Source organism: Anthonomus grandis, chromosome 20, assembly GCF_022605725.1.
Source record: "Anthonomus grandis grandis chromosome 20, icAntGran1.3, whole genome shotgun sequence".
NCBI lineage: Eukaryota > Metazoa > Arthropoda > Insecta > Coleoptera > Curculionidae > Anthonomus > Anthonomus grandis.
In genome coordinates, this window is record NC_065565.1 from 6,818,960 (window position 1) to 6,833,817 (window position 14,858).

A 14,858-nucleotide genomic window follows, 5' to 3' on the forward strand; every position below is an offset into this window, starting at 1 on the left:
GGTCGATTTAATGGTCCCAGGTCCCACTATTTAGTTCAGGTCTGGATAACTTGGAAACTTTTAGGTGGAGACTTTTGGACTTTTCACAACATTTCCATAGAATTTTATTCTGAATCCACGTCAGTTCATTTCACTAAAATATTTTGAGGAGTTTTTGAGAAAATCGAGTTTAAATGATAAGAAGTCGGTTTAAGAGATCTCGGGAGCTACTACTTGCTTTAATTCTGGATAACTTGGAAAATTTTGGGTGGAGGCTTTTTGACTCTTTAAAACGTTTCCAGGGAATTTAATTCTGAATCCAGTGCAATTTGTTATAGTAAAATATCTTAAGCAGTTTTCGATAAAATCAAGTTTAAATGACAGAAAGTCGGTTAAAGGAACCTCAGGTGCTTACTGGGTTTAACTCTGGATAACCAAGAAATTTTCGGACCTCGAACAACACTTCTAGAGAATTTATTTCTGAATCCGGGGCTAAAGGACGTTCCATTGAAATCTAACGTTTAAAATGGTATTTTAGGTGGTTTTTTTTTGGAGCCCTTTTTTTCTATGATAACTTGAAAACTATTTCAGGCATTTTAATAAGGTTTTGACTGAAAGTTGAGGAAATTGCTAAGGACCTTTTTTACATATAAAGAATCTCAATAGAATTTATGGTTAAAAAAACAGAGATTTTTCAAAAGAATTTCTTACTGGTAAACTGTGTGGGGTGGGTGGAGGGCTAAGGGTATTATTTATGAAAAACAGGTGTTTTGCAGAAAGTAATTGGCATTTGAGGAAAAAGCTTGTAGGCAATTGAGAAATTGATAATTTTTGTATTTATACTTTTTTCAGGTAACCTCAAATCTTTTGAGTAAAACGAGAAAAACCCTGATTTTTGTCTTTTATATTATATTTGTTAATTACGTAATTAGTATATTATATATCACTTTAATTTAATATAATTTTATATATAAATATTTGGTATAAAAATAGTGATTTTCCAAAAGAACTTCTTCCTGGGTAAATGTGTGGGGTGGGTGGGGGGTGTAAGGGTAGTCTAATTAAGTTTTTTTTCTTTGTATTTTTTGTCTTTTATTAAAGCGAAAGCACTAAGAAAACTCGTTAAAAAAAATATTTTTTTAAGGAAATTATTTACTGCAAAAAAAGTGTTTTTCAATAAAATTACCCTTAGCCCCCCACCCACCCCACACATTTACCCAGGAAGAAACTCATCCAAAAAATCACTGTATTTAGTCCATAATATCCAATCTAAAGACACTATTTTTATACTAAATATTTATATATAAAATTATATTAAATTTAAACGATATATAATATACTAATTTGTCAACTATTTTCCATACTTTTGAGTTATTTTTTTCTATTATTTAGGATTTAAATTAAATTGTTGTAGCGTCCAGATGAGGATCAAAATTGTCACGTCTATTCCAGGCATTTAAATAATTTTTTTTCACATATTTAAGGTCATTTTTCTTACAAGCATTAGGGACATTTTGTACATTTTATGCCAGAAATTAGACGTAATTTTTTATATTTTCCAGGATTTTCTAGTATTTTTTCACACAGTTTTTCATGTTTTTCCCAGACATTCCAAGTGATTCTTATCAGAGAATTTTTTTAATATTATTGAACGAGTTGAATTAACTTCTCACATTATTCAAGTTTTTCCATTGAAAACCCAGTTTTCCATGTTCAATTCAGAAGTGCCTCAACAGCTTCCCGCTTACATACATAGATGGCGCTGATTAACACGTCTGAAGTTAGCAACGCATTTCTTAAGAAATATATACCGTTTAAACGCATAGATGGCGCTGACTAACACGCCTGAAGTTAGCAACGTTACTTCCAGGGATTTGAATTATTATTTTTTCCTATTTTCTTTTATATATTTTTTCCAAATTTGCATCAGAGATAATTCTTGATCAATCTTAAAAGTTACGACGTTTTTTACCAATTCTACCCTTGACTACCCTTGGATAATATAGACGAAAAACAGTGATTTTTAAGTAGATTTTTTTACTGGGTAAATGTGTGGGGAGGGTGGGGGTGCGGGTAATTTTATTGAAAAATGTGTTTTTTTTTTGCAGAGAATAATTGTTTTAGAGGCAAAAATTAAATTTATTAAATAATTCACTTTTTCAGGATACAGAAAGTTACTTAAAATTTGTTTATTTTTTTTAGTATACTACACTTGCCCCCCCACCCACCCCACTTATTTAACCAGTAAGAAATTCATAGGCAAAATCACTGTTTTTTTTTTTAAATTTATGCCTGAAATTTTTTATTTTTTTTTATCGAATATTTCTTCATATTCTTCAGCATTTTTAAAATTTTTATTCTGTACTCTGCCACTAGGGGACAATTCAAAAATACCTTCATAGCTTACCATTTAAACGCATAGATGGCGCTGATTAACACTCCTGAAGTTAGCAATGTTACTTTAAGGGATTTGAATAAATTTTTTTCTATTTTCTTTCATATACATTTTTCCAAGTTTTCATCAGAGATAATTCTTAAAAGTTACAGCACGCTTTTTACTAATTCTATTCTTGACTACCCTTGGATATTATAGACAAAAAACAGTGATTTCTCAGTAGAAATTTTAACTGGTTAAGTATGTGGGGTGGGTGGGGGGGCAAGGGTAATGTCATTAAAAAAAGTGTTTTTTAGCAGAGAATAATTGTTTTACAGACAAAAATTAAATTTATTAAATAATTCACTTTTTCAGGTTACAGAAAATTAATTATAATTTGTTTTTTTCTCCCCCCACCCACCCCACACATTTAACCAGTAAGAAATTCTTCTGCAAAATCACTGTTTTTTTTTTTTGAATTTTATGCCTGGAATTTTTTATTTTTTTCATCGAATATTTTTTAATATTTTTCAGCATTTATTTAATTTCTATTTTGTACTCTGTACTTTGCCACTAAAGGAAAATTCAGAAATACCTTTAGAGTTTACCATTTAAATGCATAGATGGCGCTGACTAACAAGCCTGAAGTTAGCACGTTTAAAGTTACAGCACGTTTTTTACCAATTCAACCCTTGACTATTCTTGGATAATATAGACGAAAAGCAGTGATTTTTTAGTAGAATTTCTTACTGGTTAAATGTGTGGGGTGGGTTGGGTTGGGTTGGGTTGGGTTGGGTTGGGTTGGGTTGGGTTGGGTTGGGTTGGGTTGGCAATTTTATTGAAAAATGTGTTTTTTTTTGCATAGAATAATTGTTTTAGAGCCAAAAATCAAATTTATTTAATAATTCACTTTTTCAGGTTACAGAAAATTAATTATAATTTGTTTTTTTCTTAGTGTACTACCCTTGCCCCCCCCACCCACCCCACACTTTTTACCAGTAAAAAATTATCCTGAAAAATCACTGTTTTTTTAAATTTTATGCCTCTTTAGTAATTATTTCGGCTTCAAATCCTATATTATGTGGCAGTAATTGCTTTTTTCCCGGTAGTAGAGTTTTAAGGTTTTTCCACAGTTCTATTGGATCTTTTCTACGTAAATCAACAGTTTCAGCGTAATATTTTTCTTTCTCAACCCGAATTTTATTTACAATGAAACCTCTATCCTGCATTAGTTCCCTGATCTCAACACTAATCCACTTTTTATCTCAATATTTCTGTTTTTGGACAAATTTAATTTTAGGACACATGCGATTTATGACATTTTTTATTTCAGTGACAAAAGAATCAGCCAAAACATTTACATCGGATATATCCCTGTTCCACTCAATGCTTAAGAGCTCTTGCGGTAATTCATAATTTTTGTAATTTTTAAAAGACCTTTGATAACATATTATATCTGCATCTTGCTCTCTTTCTCTATTTACATCTATGGACAAAACAGAGTGATCGCAAATTTTGGGTGTTAAATGACCTCTGTGTGGGAGCTGTTTATGATTGGTTATTATATAATCTATAAAGAGTTTGGCTATTAGGGGCAATTCTTGTAGCTGTTTTTTTGATAATATAGACAAAAAAACGTTGTTTTTAGTAGAATTTTTTAATGGTTCAATGTGTAGGGTGGGTGGGGGGGGTAAGGGTTATTTTATCAAAAAAACATTTTTTTGCAATGAATAATTATTATTTTAGAGGCAAAAATTGAATTTATTTTTTTGTGGGTACAGAAAATTAATAATAATTTGTTTATTTTTTTTAGTACACTGCCCTTACCCCCCCACCCACCCCACACATTTTACCAGTAAGAAATTCTTCTGAAAAATCACTGTTTTTTTTTCAATTTTATGCCTGGAATTTTTTATTTTTTTATCGAATAATTTTTCATATTTTTTAGCATTTTTTAAATTTCTATTCTGCACTCTGTACTTTGCCACTAAAGGGAAATTCCGAAATACCTTAAGAGTTTACTATTTAAATACATAGATGGCGCTGAATAACACATGTGAAGTTAGCAACGTTACTTTCAGGGATTTGAATTCATTTTTCCTATTTTCTTTTATATATTTTTTCGAAATTTTCATCAAAGTTTACAACGTTTTTTTACCAATTCTACTCTTAAGTACTCTTGGATATTATAAACGAAAAACAGTGATTTTTAAGTGGAATTTTTGAAATTGTCATTGAAAAAAGTGTTTTTTTTGCATAGAATAATTGTTTTAGAGGCCAAAATTAAATTTATTAAATAATTCACTTTTTCAGGTTACAGAAAATTAATTATAATTTGTTTTTTTCTTAGTGCACTACCCTTGCCCCCCCACCCACCCCACACTTTTTACCAGTAAGAAATTCTTCTGCAAAATCACTGTTTTTTCGTTCATAATCCTTAATTCATTAACACTGTTTTTGTACAAAATAATTATATATAAAATTATTCTCAAAACTAAATAATATATAAATGGGTCATAGTTTTTGTTTTTCTGAGTGTATTTCGTTTATTTAAATTTTATTTATAAATATTTAGTAAAAAAAAAAACAGTGTTAATAAAGGATTATATGAATTAAACAGTGATTTTGCAGAAAAAATTGTTACTGATAAACTGTGTGGGGTGGGTGGGGGGCTAAGGGTATTATTGTTAAAAAACGGTTTTATTGTTTAAGTTGTTTTTCAGCTTTTATTAAAAAAATCAAGCAAATCCGTGCTCTGCAAGCTTTTTTGTGTCATTTTTTTGAATCCAACACCAGACATCAAATTTAGGCTAAAAAATATTTTCAAACCAATAAACCATAACATTTTAATCCCCAAATATGTATTCATTAATATATTTAAGAAATATAAAAAAAATTAATAGAACAAAACCATTGAATAAAAAAGATATATTATATAATAAACGTTAGAGAAGCAGAGTGCAAAGTAAGAACACCCAAGAGTGAAAAATAGATTTACTAATAAAAAGAATAAGAAAGAGAGTCTTAATAGAGACAGGTGAAAAAAATATTGAAAAAACTGCTTCCTTAATTCCACAATTAATTTTTTTTATAACTTCTTCAAATTAATTAAAAAATAAATAAACATATTAATAATAACCTGAAACCTGAAAAAATGAATTATTTAAGGCAATTATTTTATGCAAAAAATGTTTTTTTTTTAATCAAAACCACCCTTGCACCCCCCCACCCACCCCACACATTTTCCCAGTAAGAAAATCTCCTAGAAAATCACTGTTGTTCAGGGTTTCCTCCCTAAGAAAGGGTTGCGTTAATGAAAAATGTTTCTTAAGCAAAAAATACAACGGATTGCAGGCAAACCTACTTCCAAAGGAAACTAACTAATAATGAAATTACACCCGCCTTTTATACCCCTAAAAGTTCCCTTTCTTCCAAGAAACCCTTTAAAACAGCATTATAAATTTAGCGTCTTATTTAAGGCCCTACGGCTCTATGCGAGGTAGAATTTACGACACTGCAAATAAAATACGTTCTTCGGATTATTACGGTTTGCCAGCAACATAGTATTGGATATAGAACATGTTCAGTTGTAATGCTATAAAGCGTATAAGCATTGAGCATTATTTTCCTACTTAAAAACAGAAAAACTGACTTTTTTTTACCTAAAAATTACGATCTAATACACAATAAAGCGGTACTTTACATCTACTGGTGGCATATGCATAAGTTAATCGAAAATTCATGAGTTTTCTTGGGGTTTTCTCCCTCTTTACGACGTCACAAACCGACCGATGGGAAAGTGGTCGAAAATCAAACGGAACTGACGCCCAATTTAGACCTTCCGGGGTTCGATTGTTGTTTGGCCCAGATTTTAGGGCAAAGGGTGATGAAACCGCACGAAAAGGCCAAAGGTGCAAAGTGTATGCACTATTATTAATTGGATAAAATATGCGGTCTAATTAGTTATTATTCGATAAAAAAAATTAAAATTAGCTTGCCACATCACTTTGTATTGCAACTATACATGTCACACCCCAATATCGCTTTACGAGAGAGAGAGACAGAGGTAGATCATGTCCACCAATATTGGAAGACTTGTTGACATTCTTACTTGGCTAACAAATGACGTCACTGTCTTATCGCTTCATAAAAGTTAATATTTGAATCATATGTTCTTGAATATTGGCAAGTGAATTTTCAAATTAAAGGATTTTTTAGTTACTTGGAGAACGTTTGCGAGAAACGTATTGGAGCGATTTATTTAAAACTTATGGAAGTTGATGTCTTGTACCCAGGTGAGATCTGAAAGATTTTTTTTTTAAATCGGCTTAATAAAAGTGGAGTTTTTGCATGATACTATTTAGAAAAATAGTGATTTTGCAATGGAATTTCTTACGGGTAAGCTGTGTGGGGTGGGTGGGAGGTGTACGGGTAGTGTTGTTAAAAAACGGTTTTTATATTAAATAAAAAAAACTGTTTTTACAAAAGACTACCCTTACACCCCCCACCCACCCCACACATTTATCCAGTAATAATTTTTTTTGCAAAATGACTTTTTTTCAGAATAATATCGTGCGAAAACTCCACTTCCATTAAACGGAATAAAAAAAAATTCTTTCAGACCTCACTCCTATACAAGAAACCAATCTCCATAAGTTTCAAAAAAATCTCTTCACTAGATTCCTCGCAAACGATCTCCAAAAACCTAAAAAACCCTTTAATTTGAAAATTCACTTTCCACATCACTCTGTATTGCAACTATACATGCAACGGGTACATTTTGATTAAACACTGATTTTTTGGAAGAATTTTTTATTGGATAAGTGTGTGGGGTGGGCGGGGGGGGTAAGAAGAGTTTATATAAAAAACGTGAATATTGCAGAAAAAAATTATTTTGGAGGAAAAATTCGTTTTTTATTTCATATTTGTTTATTATGTATATACTTTATATTACTTAAATTTAATATAATTTTTTTATATTAATATTTAGAATTTATTATTATTAATATTTACAAAAACAGTGTTAATGAATTAAGGATTATGAACGAAAAACAGTGATTTTGCAGAGGAATTTCTTACTGGTTAAATATGTGGGGTGGGTGGGTGGACAAGGGTAGTGTACTAGTGTACTAAAAAAAAACAAATTATTATTAATTTTCTATAACCTGAAAAAGTGAATTATTTTAAAAAATTCAATTTTTGCCTCTAAAACAATTATTCTCTGCTAAAAAAACACATTTTTCAATAACATTACCCTTGCCCCCCCACCCACCCCACATACTTAACCAGTTAAAATTTCTACTAGAAAATCATTGTTTTTCGTCTATTTTATCCAAGGGTATTTAAGGGTATAATTGGTAAAGAACGTTGTAACTTTTAAGATTGATCAAGAATTATCTTTAATGAAAATTTCAAATAAATTTATAAAAGAAAATTGGAAAAATTAATTCAAATCCCTGGAAGTTAACGTTGCTAACTTCAGACGTGTTAATCAGCGCCATCTATGTATGTAAGCGGAACGCTGATAAGGCACTACTGAATTGAACCTGGAAAACTGGGTTTTTAATGGAAAAACTTGAATAATGTGAGAAGTTAATTCAACTCGTTCAATAATATTAAAAAAATTCTCTGATAAGAATCACTTGAAATGTCTGGGAAAAACATGAAAAACTGTGTGAAAAAATACTAGAAAATCCTGGAAAAAATGAAAAATGACGTCAAATTCCTGGCATAAAATGTACAAAATGTCCCTAAAAGATTATAAGAAAAATAATCTTAAATATGTAAAAAGAAATTATTTAAACGCCTGGAATAGACGTGACAATTTTGATCGTTATCTGGACGCTACAAGAATTTATATTAAATCCTAAATAATAGAAAAAAAAAATTGAAAAGTTTGGAAAATAGTGAAAAAATTACGCCATTAGTATTTCATATATCACTTAAATTTAATATAATTTTATATATAAATATTTAGTATAAAAATAGTGTCTTTAAATTGGATTATATAAACTAAATACAGTGATTTTCTAGAGGAATTTCTCTTGGGTAAATGTGTGGGGTGGGTGGGGGGCCAAGGGTAATTTAATTAAAAAACATTTTTTTTATTACATTACCCTTACACCCCCCACCCACCCACCCCACACATTTACACAGTAAGAAGTTCTTTTGGAAAATCACTATTTTCATATTAAATATTTATATAAAAAATTATAATAAATTAAAGTGATATATAATATACTAATCGCGTGATTAACAAATATAATATAAAAAACAAAAAACAGGGTATTTCTCGTTTTACTCAAAAACTTCGAGGTTACCTGAAAAAAGTATAAATACAAATATTATTAATTTCTTAATTGCCTATAAGCTTTTTCCTCTAATGCCAATAACTTTCTGCAAAATACCCGTTTTTCATAAATAATACCCTTAGCCCCCCACCCACCCCACACATTTAACCAGTAATAAATTCTACTTAAAAATGACGTTTTTCGTCTATATTATCCAAAAAACAGCTACCAGAATTGCCCCTAATAGCCAAACTCTTATAAATTATATAATAACCAATCATAAATAGCTCCCACACAGAGGTCATTTAACACCCAAAATTCGCGATCACTCTGTTTTGTCCATAGATTTAAATAGAGAAAAAGAGCAAGATGCAGATATAATATGTTATCAAAGGTCTTTTAAAAATTACAAAAATTATGAATTACCGCAAGAGCTCTTAAGCATTGAGTGGAACAGGGATATATCCGATGTAAATGTTTTGGCTGATTCTTTTGTCACTGAAATAAAAAATGTCATAAATCGCATGTGTCCTAAAATTAAATTTGTCCAAAAACAGAAATATTGAGATAAAAAGTGGATTAGTGTTGAGATCAGGGAACTAATGCAGGATAGAGACTTCATTGTAAATAAAATTCGGGTTGAGAAAGAGAAATATTACGCTGAAACTGTTGATTTACATAGAAAAATCCAGAAGAACTGTGGAAAAACTTTAAAACTCTACTACCAGAAAAGAAGCAATTACTGCCACATAATATAGGATTTGAAGCCGAAATAATTACATAAAATTCAAAAAAAGGGTGATTTTTCAGAAGAATTTCTTACTGGTAAATTGCGTGGGGTGGGTGGGTGGTACATTACCCTAATGTAACTAAAATTTTTTTTTTGTATTTTTCAGCTTTTATTAAAGCAAAAGAATTAAGAAAAATATTTTTTTTCTAAGGAGATTATTTATTGCAAAAAAACGTTTTTTAATGAAATTACCCTTAGCCCCCCACCCACCCCACACACTTAACCAGTTAAAATTTCTACTAAAAAATAACCGTTTTTCGTCTATATTATCCAAAGGTAGTCAAGGGTAGAATTGGTAAAAAACGTTATACATTTTAAGATTGATCAAAAATTACCTCAGATGAAAATTTCGAAAAAATAGATAAAAGAAATTAGGAAAAATTAATTCAAATCCCTTAAAGTAACGTTGCTAACTTCAGGCCTGTTAGTCAACGCCATCTATACGTTTAAACGGTATATATTTCTTAAGAAATGCGTTGCTAACTTCAGACGTGTTAATCAGCGCCATCTATGTATGTAAGCGGGAAGCTGTTGAGGCACTTCTGAATTGAACATGGAAAACTGGGTTTTCAATGGAAAAACTTGAATAATGTGAGAAGTTAATTCAACTTGTTCAATAAAATGAAAAAAATTCTCTCATAAGAATCACCTGAAATGTCTGGGAAAAACATGAAAAACTGTGTGAAAAAATACTAGAAAATCCTGGAAAATATAAAAAATTACGTCTAATTTCTGGCATAAAATGTACAAAATGACCCTAAAAGATTCTAAGAAAAATAACCTTAAATATGTAAAAAAAAATTATTTAAATGCCTGGAATAGACGTGACAATTTTGATCGTTATCTGGACGCTACAAGAATTGAATTTAAATCCTAAATAATAGAAAAAAATAATTGAAAAGTCTGGAAAATATTGGAAAAATTACGCCATTAGTATATAATATATCACTTAAATTTAATATAATTTTATATATAAATATTTAATATAAAAATAGTGTCTTTAGATATATTATATAAACTAAATACAATGATTTTCTAGAGGAATTTCTTCCTGGGTAAATGTGTGGGGTGGGTGGGGGGGTGTAAGGGTAGTTTTGATGAAAAAACATTTTTTTGCATAAAATAATTGCCTTAAATAATATTTTTTTTTGCTTGCAGAAAATTAACTATAATTTATATTATTCTTTATTTCTATAGACAGCATGGAAAGTTTTGTATACTTTTTATCAAATCAATATTTTTAAATGGTGGTATTCGAATCTACTTAAATAAATTATTAAAAAATATTTATTTGTAAAATAAAGAAAATAGCAAGTTGAATAACTTTTTATCTGTCTCTATTTATTATTCTTTTGATTAAGTGGTCTATTGTTGAATTTAATCTATTCTTATTTTGTTTCTCTATCGTTTATTAAATCCTTATTTTTATTGTACTTTTTGGGTATAAAAATATATAACAGTTTATTGTTTCGATAATAGCTTTGAATTCAAATTAAATTAAAAATTTTTTACAAGTTTTTGAATTTTTACTTTTTTTTTAAGGATAGAATTGGTAAAAAACGTCGTAACTTTTAGGACTGATCAAGAATTACCTCTAATGAAAAAATATTTAAAAGATAATAGGAAAAATCAATTCAAATCCCTGAAATTAACTTACTTTAATCTCAATAGTATACTTCAATACTTATTCAATCCCTGAAACTTATTGCTAACTTCAGGCGTGTTAGTCACCGCCATCTATGCATTTAAACGGTAAGCCCTAAAGGTATGGAGGAGTTATTAATTTTAATTCAACAATTACATGAAATAATTACGTGATAAATTAATAACAAATAACTGGATAATTTTGGGTAGACAGTGTCTACCTTGTCTACTCGTACGCTTCGCCACTGGCGTTTAAACGGTATATATTTCTTAAGAAATGCGTTGCTAACTTCAGACGTGTTAATCAGCGCCATCTATGTATGTTAGCGGGAAGCTGTTAAGGCACTTCTGAATTGAACATGGAAAACTGGGTTTTCAATGGAAAACCTTGAATAATATGAAAAGTTAATTCGACTCTTTAAATAAAATAAATAAAAAAATTCTCTGATAAGAATTATTTGAAATGTCTGAGAAAAACGTGAAAAACTGTGTGGAAAAAATTCGAATAAAATACTAAAAAATCCTAGAAAATATACAACAATTAATTAAATCTCCTAGAAGAAATAAGAAATGACGTCAAATTCCTGGCATAAAATTTACAAAATGTCCCTAAAAGTTATAAGAAAAATAACCTTAAATATGTGAAAAAAAAAATTTTAATGCCTGGATTAGACGTGAACATTTTGATCCTCATCTATACGCTACAGGAATTTATATTAAATCCTAAATAATAGTAAAAAATAATTGAAAAGTCGGGAAAATAGTGGAAAAATTACGCCATTAGTATATTATATATCACTTAAATTTAATATAATTTTATATATAAATATTTAATATAAAAATAGTGTCTTTAGATTGGATATTATGGACTAAATAAAGTGATTTTCTAGAGGAATTTCTCCTGGGTAAATATGTGGGGTGGGTGGGGGGCCAAGGGTTATTTAATTAAAAAACATTTTTTTTCAGTAAATAATTTTCTTAGAAAAAAAATATTTTTTTTATTACATTACCCTTACACCCCCCACCCACCCCACACATTTACACAGTAAGAAGTTCTTTTGGAAAATCACTATTTTCATATTAAATATTTATATAAAAAATTATAATAAATTAAAGTGATATATAATATACTAATCGCGTGATTAACAAATATAATATAAAAGACAAAAATCAGGGGTTTTTCTCGTTTTACTTAAAAGCTTCGAGGTTACCTGAAAAAAGTATAAATACAAAAATTATCAATTTCTTAATTGCCTACAAGCTTTTTCCTCTAATGCCAATAACTTTCTGCAAAATACCCGTTTTTCATAAATAAATCCCTTAGCCCCCCACCCACCCCACATAGCTTACCAGTAAGAAATTCCTTCAAAAATCACTGTTTTTCGGTCATAAATTCATGCTACAAAAATTCTTTGCACATGAAAATAATCCTTGTGAAATTCCTCAATTTTGAGTGAAAACCTCAATAAAATACCTGCAATAGTTTTCAAGTTATCTTGGATAGAAGTGCTAGTTGTATGGAGGGAAGTAATACCAGACATGAGGCAACTTAAACGGCTGTAACTCAGTGAATTTTGCTACTAAAAAAAATGTTTTTTACAACAAATTCTTTGCAAGAAAACCTCCAATAACTGCCTAAAGGAATCATGAAAATCCCTCAACAACTTCTTGAGTTATCATCAAAAGTGTTATTGTCAAAAATTGAAAAAAGTAAAGGGTCATTGTGAACATAAAACGCTCCGATTTCAATGTGAAAAAAAGGTTCAATGATCCTGAAAATTGACCTGAAGGCACCACGTCACCTGTCAGAACCATTTTCCTGCAAATCAGATGTTTCATCGACCCATAAAACTGGAAAATTCCTGTCTGAACCTATGCCAAGTTTGTTTGAAAAGTCACTTTCCCAATCAGTCTGTATAAAAACTATCTCTCTTACTTGTACACCCTTACATCGAAGTAAGAGCAAGAAAGAGGGCATGAAACAGCTTTAGACAATCATAAGAACCAAAGGAAAGAACCAGAAGTTAATATAGGGCGCAGGGAGTATAAAACCTTTTAGACCAATGGCTTTATTTGCTCGATAATTAATCACTAAAAACGTCCTACTATCGGGTCATCTAATAGCTGTCCGTCAGCTACGAACGCTGTTTTGATTTGCCCCGTAAGCCCTGCCTTAATATTTACTTGGGACCAAGCTAATGAAACGTCATAACATTACCCTGAAATGTGGGAATAAGGGAGGAGGGTTTGTTTGAGCTTTTAAGTACAAAATAACACACTTTCCTAGACGTATTACAGGGGGTTTCCCCACTTAACAAACCGACGTCGTTTATTTCGAAATTTACCGCATCATTGCGCTTTGGAATGGGGAACAATGGGGATAAGGGACAACAATGGGCCTTCCCATATTCACTCACAATCGAATCACGTTATCGCTATACCGGTTGGGCCAGTTTTACTAAAACCAATTTTTCTTTCCAGGGTACATTATCATCATGGAGGAAGAATTCTCCTTGCTGCAGAACATGTCGGATTACACCCTGCTGGACCACAACTCCACCCTGTTTCCTTATGACAGAAACTCCACCCTGGAAGGTCAGTATGTTCCTTATAAAAAAAATACGAGCGGAAAACGAGGTCCAAAGGTCGTAATTTATTTACTCCGTATGCCCCGACGCGACCTTATTCAGTTTCCTTTTTTGTTAAAACTGAAACTTAATTGGATTTCTACCTCTCGCTCGGTGAAAGTTGCTCGTTTATGGGGAAATATTCATGAAAATTAGGCTCGCGTCCATGTCAGATTTCAAAGGGTGAAACTGCCCGTTACCTTTTCCTCTGTTATTACGAAGAAAGCAATTTTTTCAACCCTTAAGTTTCATTTGCTTTATGTGGTGAAGGTGCGGTGGTGTGATGTTGCACCCCCAGATCACTGGATTGAAGAGAAACTAAGGAATGTGAGTCCTGTGACTTAGGGTTTATGGTTTTCGGGTTCATTGGACTGTTCTAATATGATATTCGTCTGAATTTTCGTTGGAATTTGAAGTATTGCCTCAGTTTCTGCTGTTTTGTTACCCCAGCTCCTTCTATCCTTACCCCAGCTTCCAGGAAGGAAGAAACAAAGAGGAACCTGGGTGACTGGTTTCTCCTGACATAAATCTTGAATTTCTCAACGGTTTTCAGACAGTTCCAACTTGATTTTTGTGCCTAAATTTCCAAATATTGCGTTCGTTCCTGCTGTATTGTTACCCCAGCTACTTCTACCCTTGCCCTAGCTCCCAGGAAGGAAGAAACGAAGTGAAACCTGGGTGACTGGTTTCTCCTGACATAAATATTCAATTTCTTAATGGTTTTCGGACAGTTACAACTTGATTTTGTGTCTAAATTTCCAAATATCTCGTTCGTTTCTGCTGTATTGCTACTTCAGCCCAATCTACCCTTGCCCCAGCTTCCAGGAAGGAAGAAACGAAGTGGAACCTGGGTGACTGGTTTCTTCTGAGATAAATCATCAATTTCTTAATGGTTTTCGAACAGTTCCCACTTGTTTTTGTGTTTAAATTTCCAAATATTACGTTCGTTTCTGCTGTATTGTCACCCCAGCTCCATCTACCCTTGCCCCAGCTAACAGGAAGGAAGCATACGAATTGAAACCTGGTTCAATGGATTCTTTTGACATAAATCTTCAATTTATCAATGGTTTTCGGACTGTCCCAACTTGATTTTGTGCCTAAATTTCCAAATATCACGTTCGTTTCTGCTGTATTGTTACACTCTCACGAGATGT

At 31.1% G+C, this 14,858-nt stretch overlaps 2 protein-coding genes across 4 annotated transcripts in view; one reads left to right on the plus strand and one right to left on the minus strand.

Moving 5' to 3' along the window:
* The window catches only part of LOC126747893 (kanadaptin-like), a 246,814-nt gene that overhangs the window by 193,569 nt on the left and 38,387 nt on the right, over positions 1-14,858 (minus strand). The gene's annotated exons all lie outside the window — the stretch shown is intronic.
* Positions 1-14,858, plus strand: part of LOC126747900 (tachykinin-like peptides receptor 99D) — a 161,958-nt gene that overhangs the window by 90,178 nt on the left and 56,922 nt on the right. Inside the window, exon 2 of one of the 3 annotated variants that reach the window (XM_050456871.1) lies at positions 13,559-13,672. The exons of the other annotated variants lie outside the window; for them this stretch is intronic. Within the exon in view, the coding sequence (XP_050312828.1) occupies positions 13,573-13,672 (100 nt within the window). The 5' untranslated portion in view covers positions 13,559-13,572. The remainder of the gene's footprint in view (positions 1-13,558; positions 13,673-14,858) is intronic. 3 annotated transcript variants of the gene reach the window in all.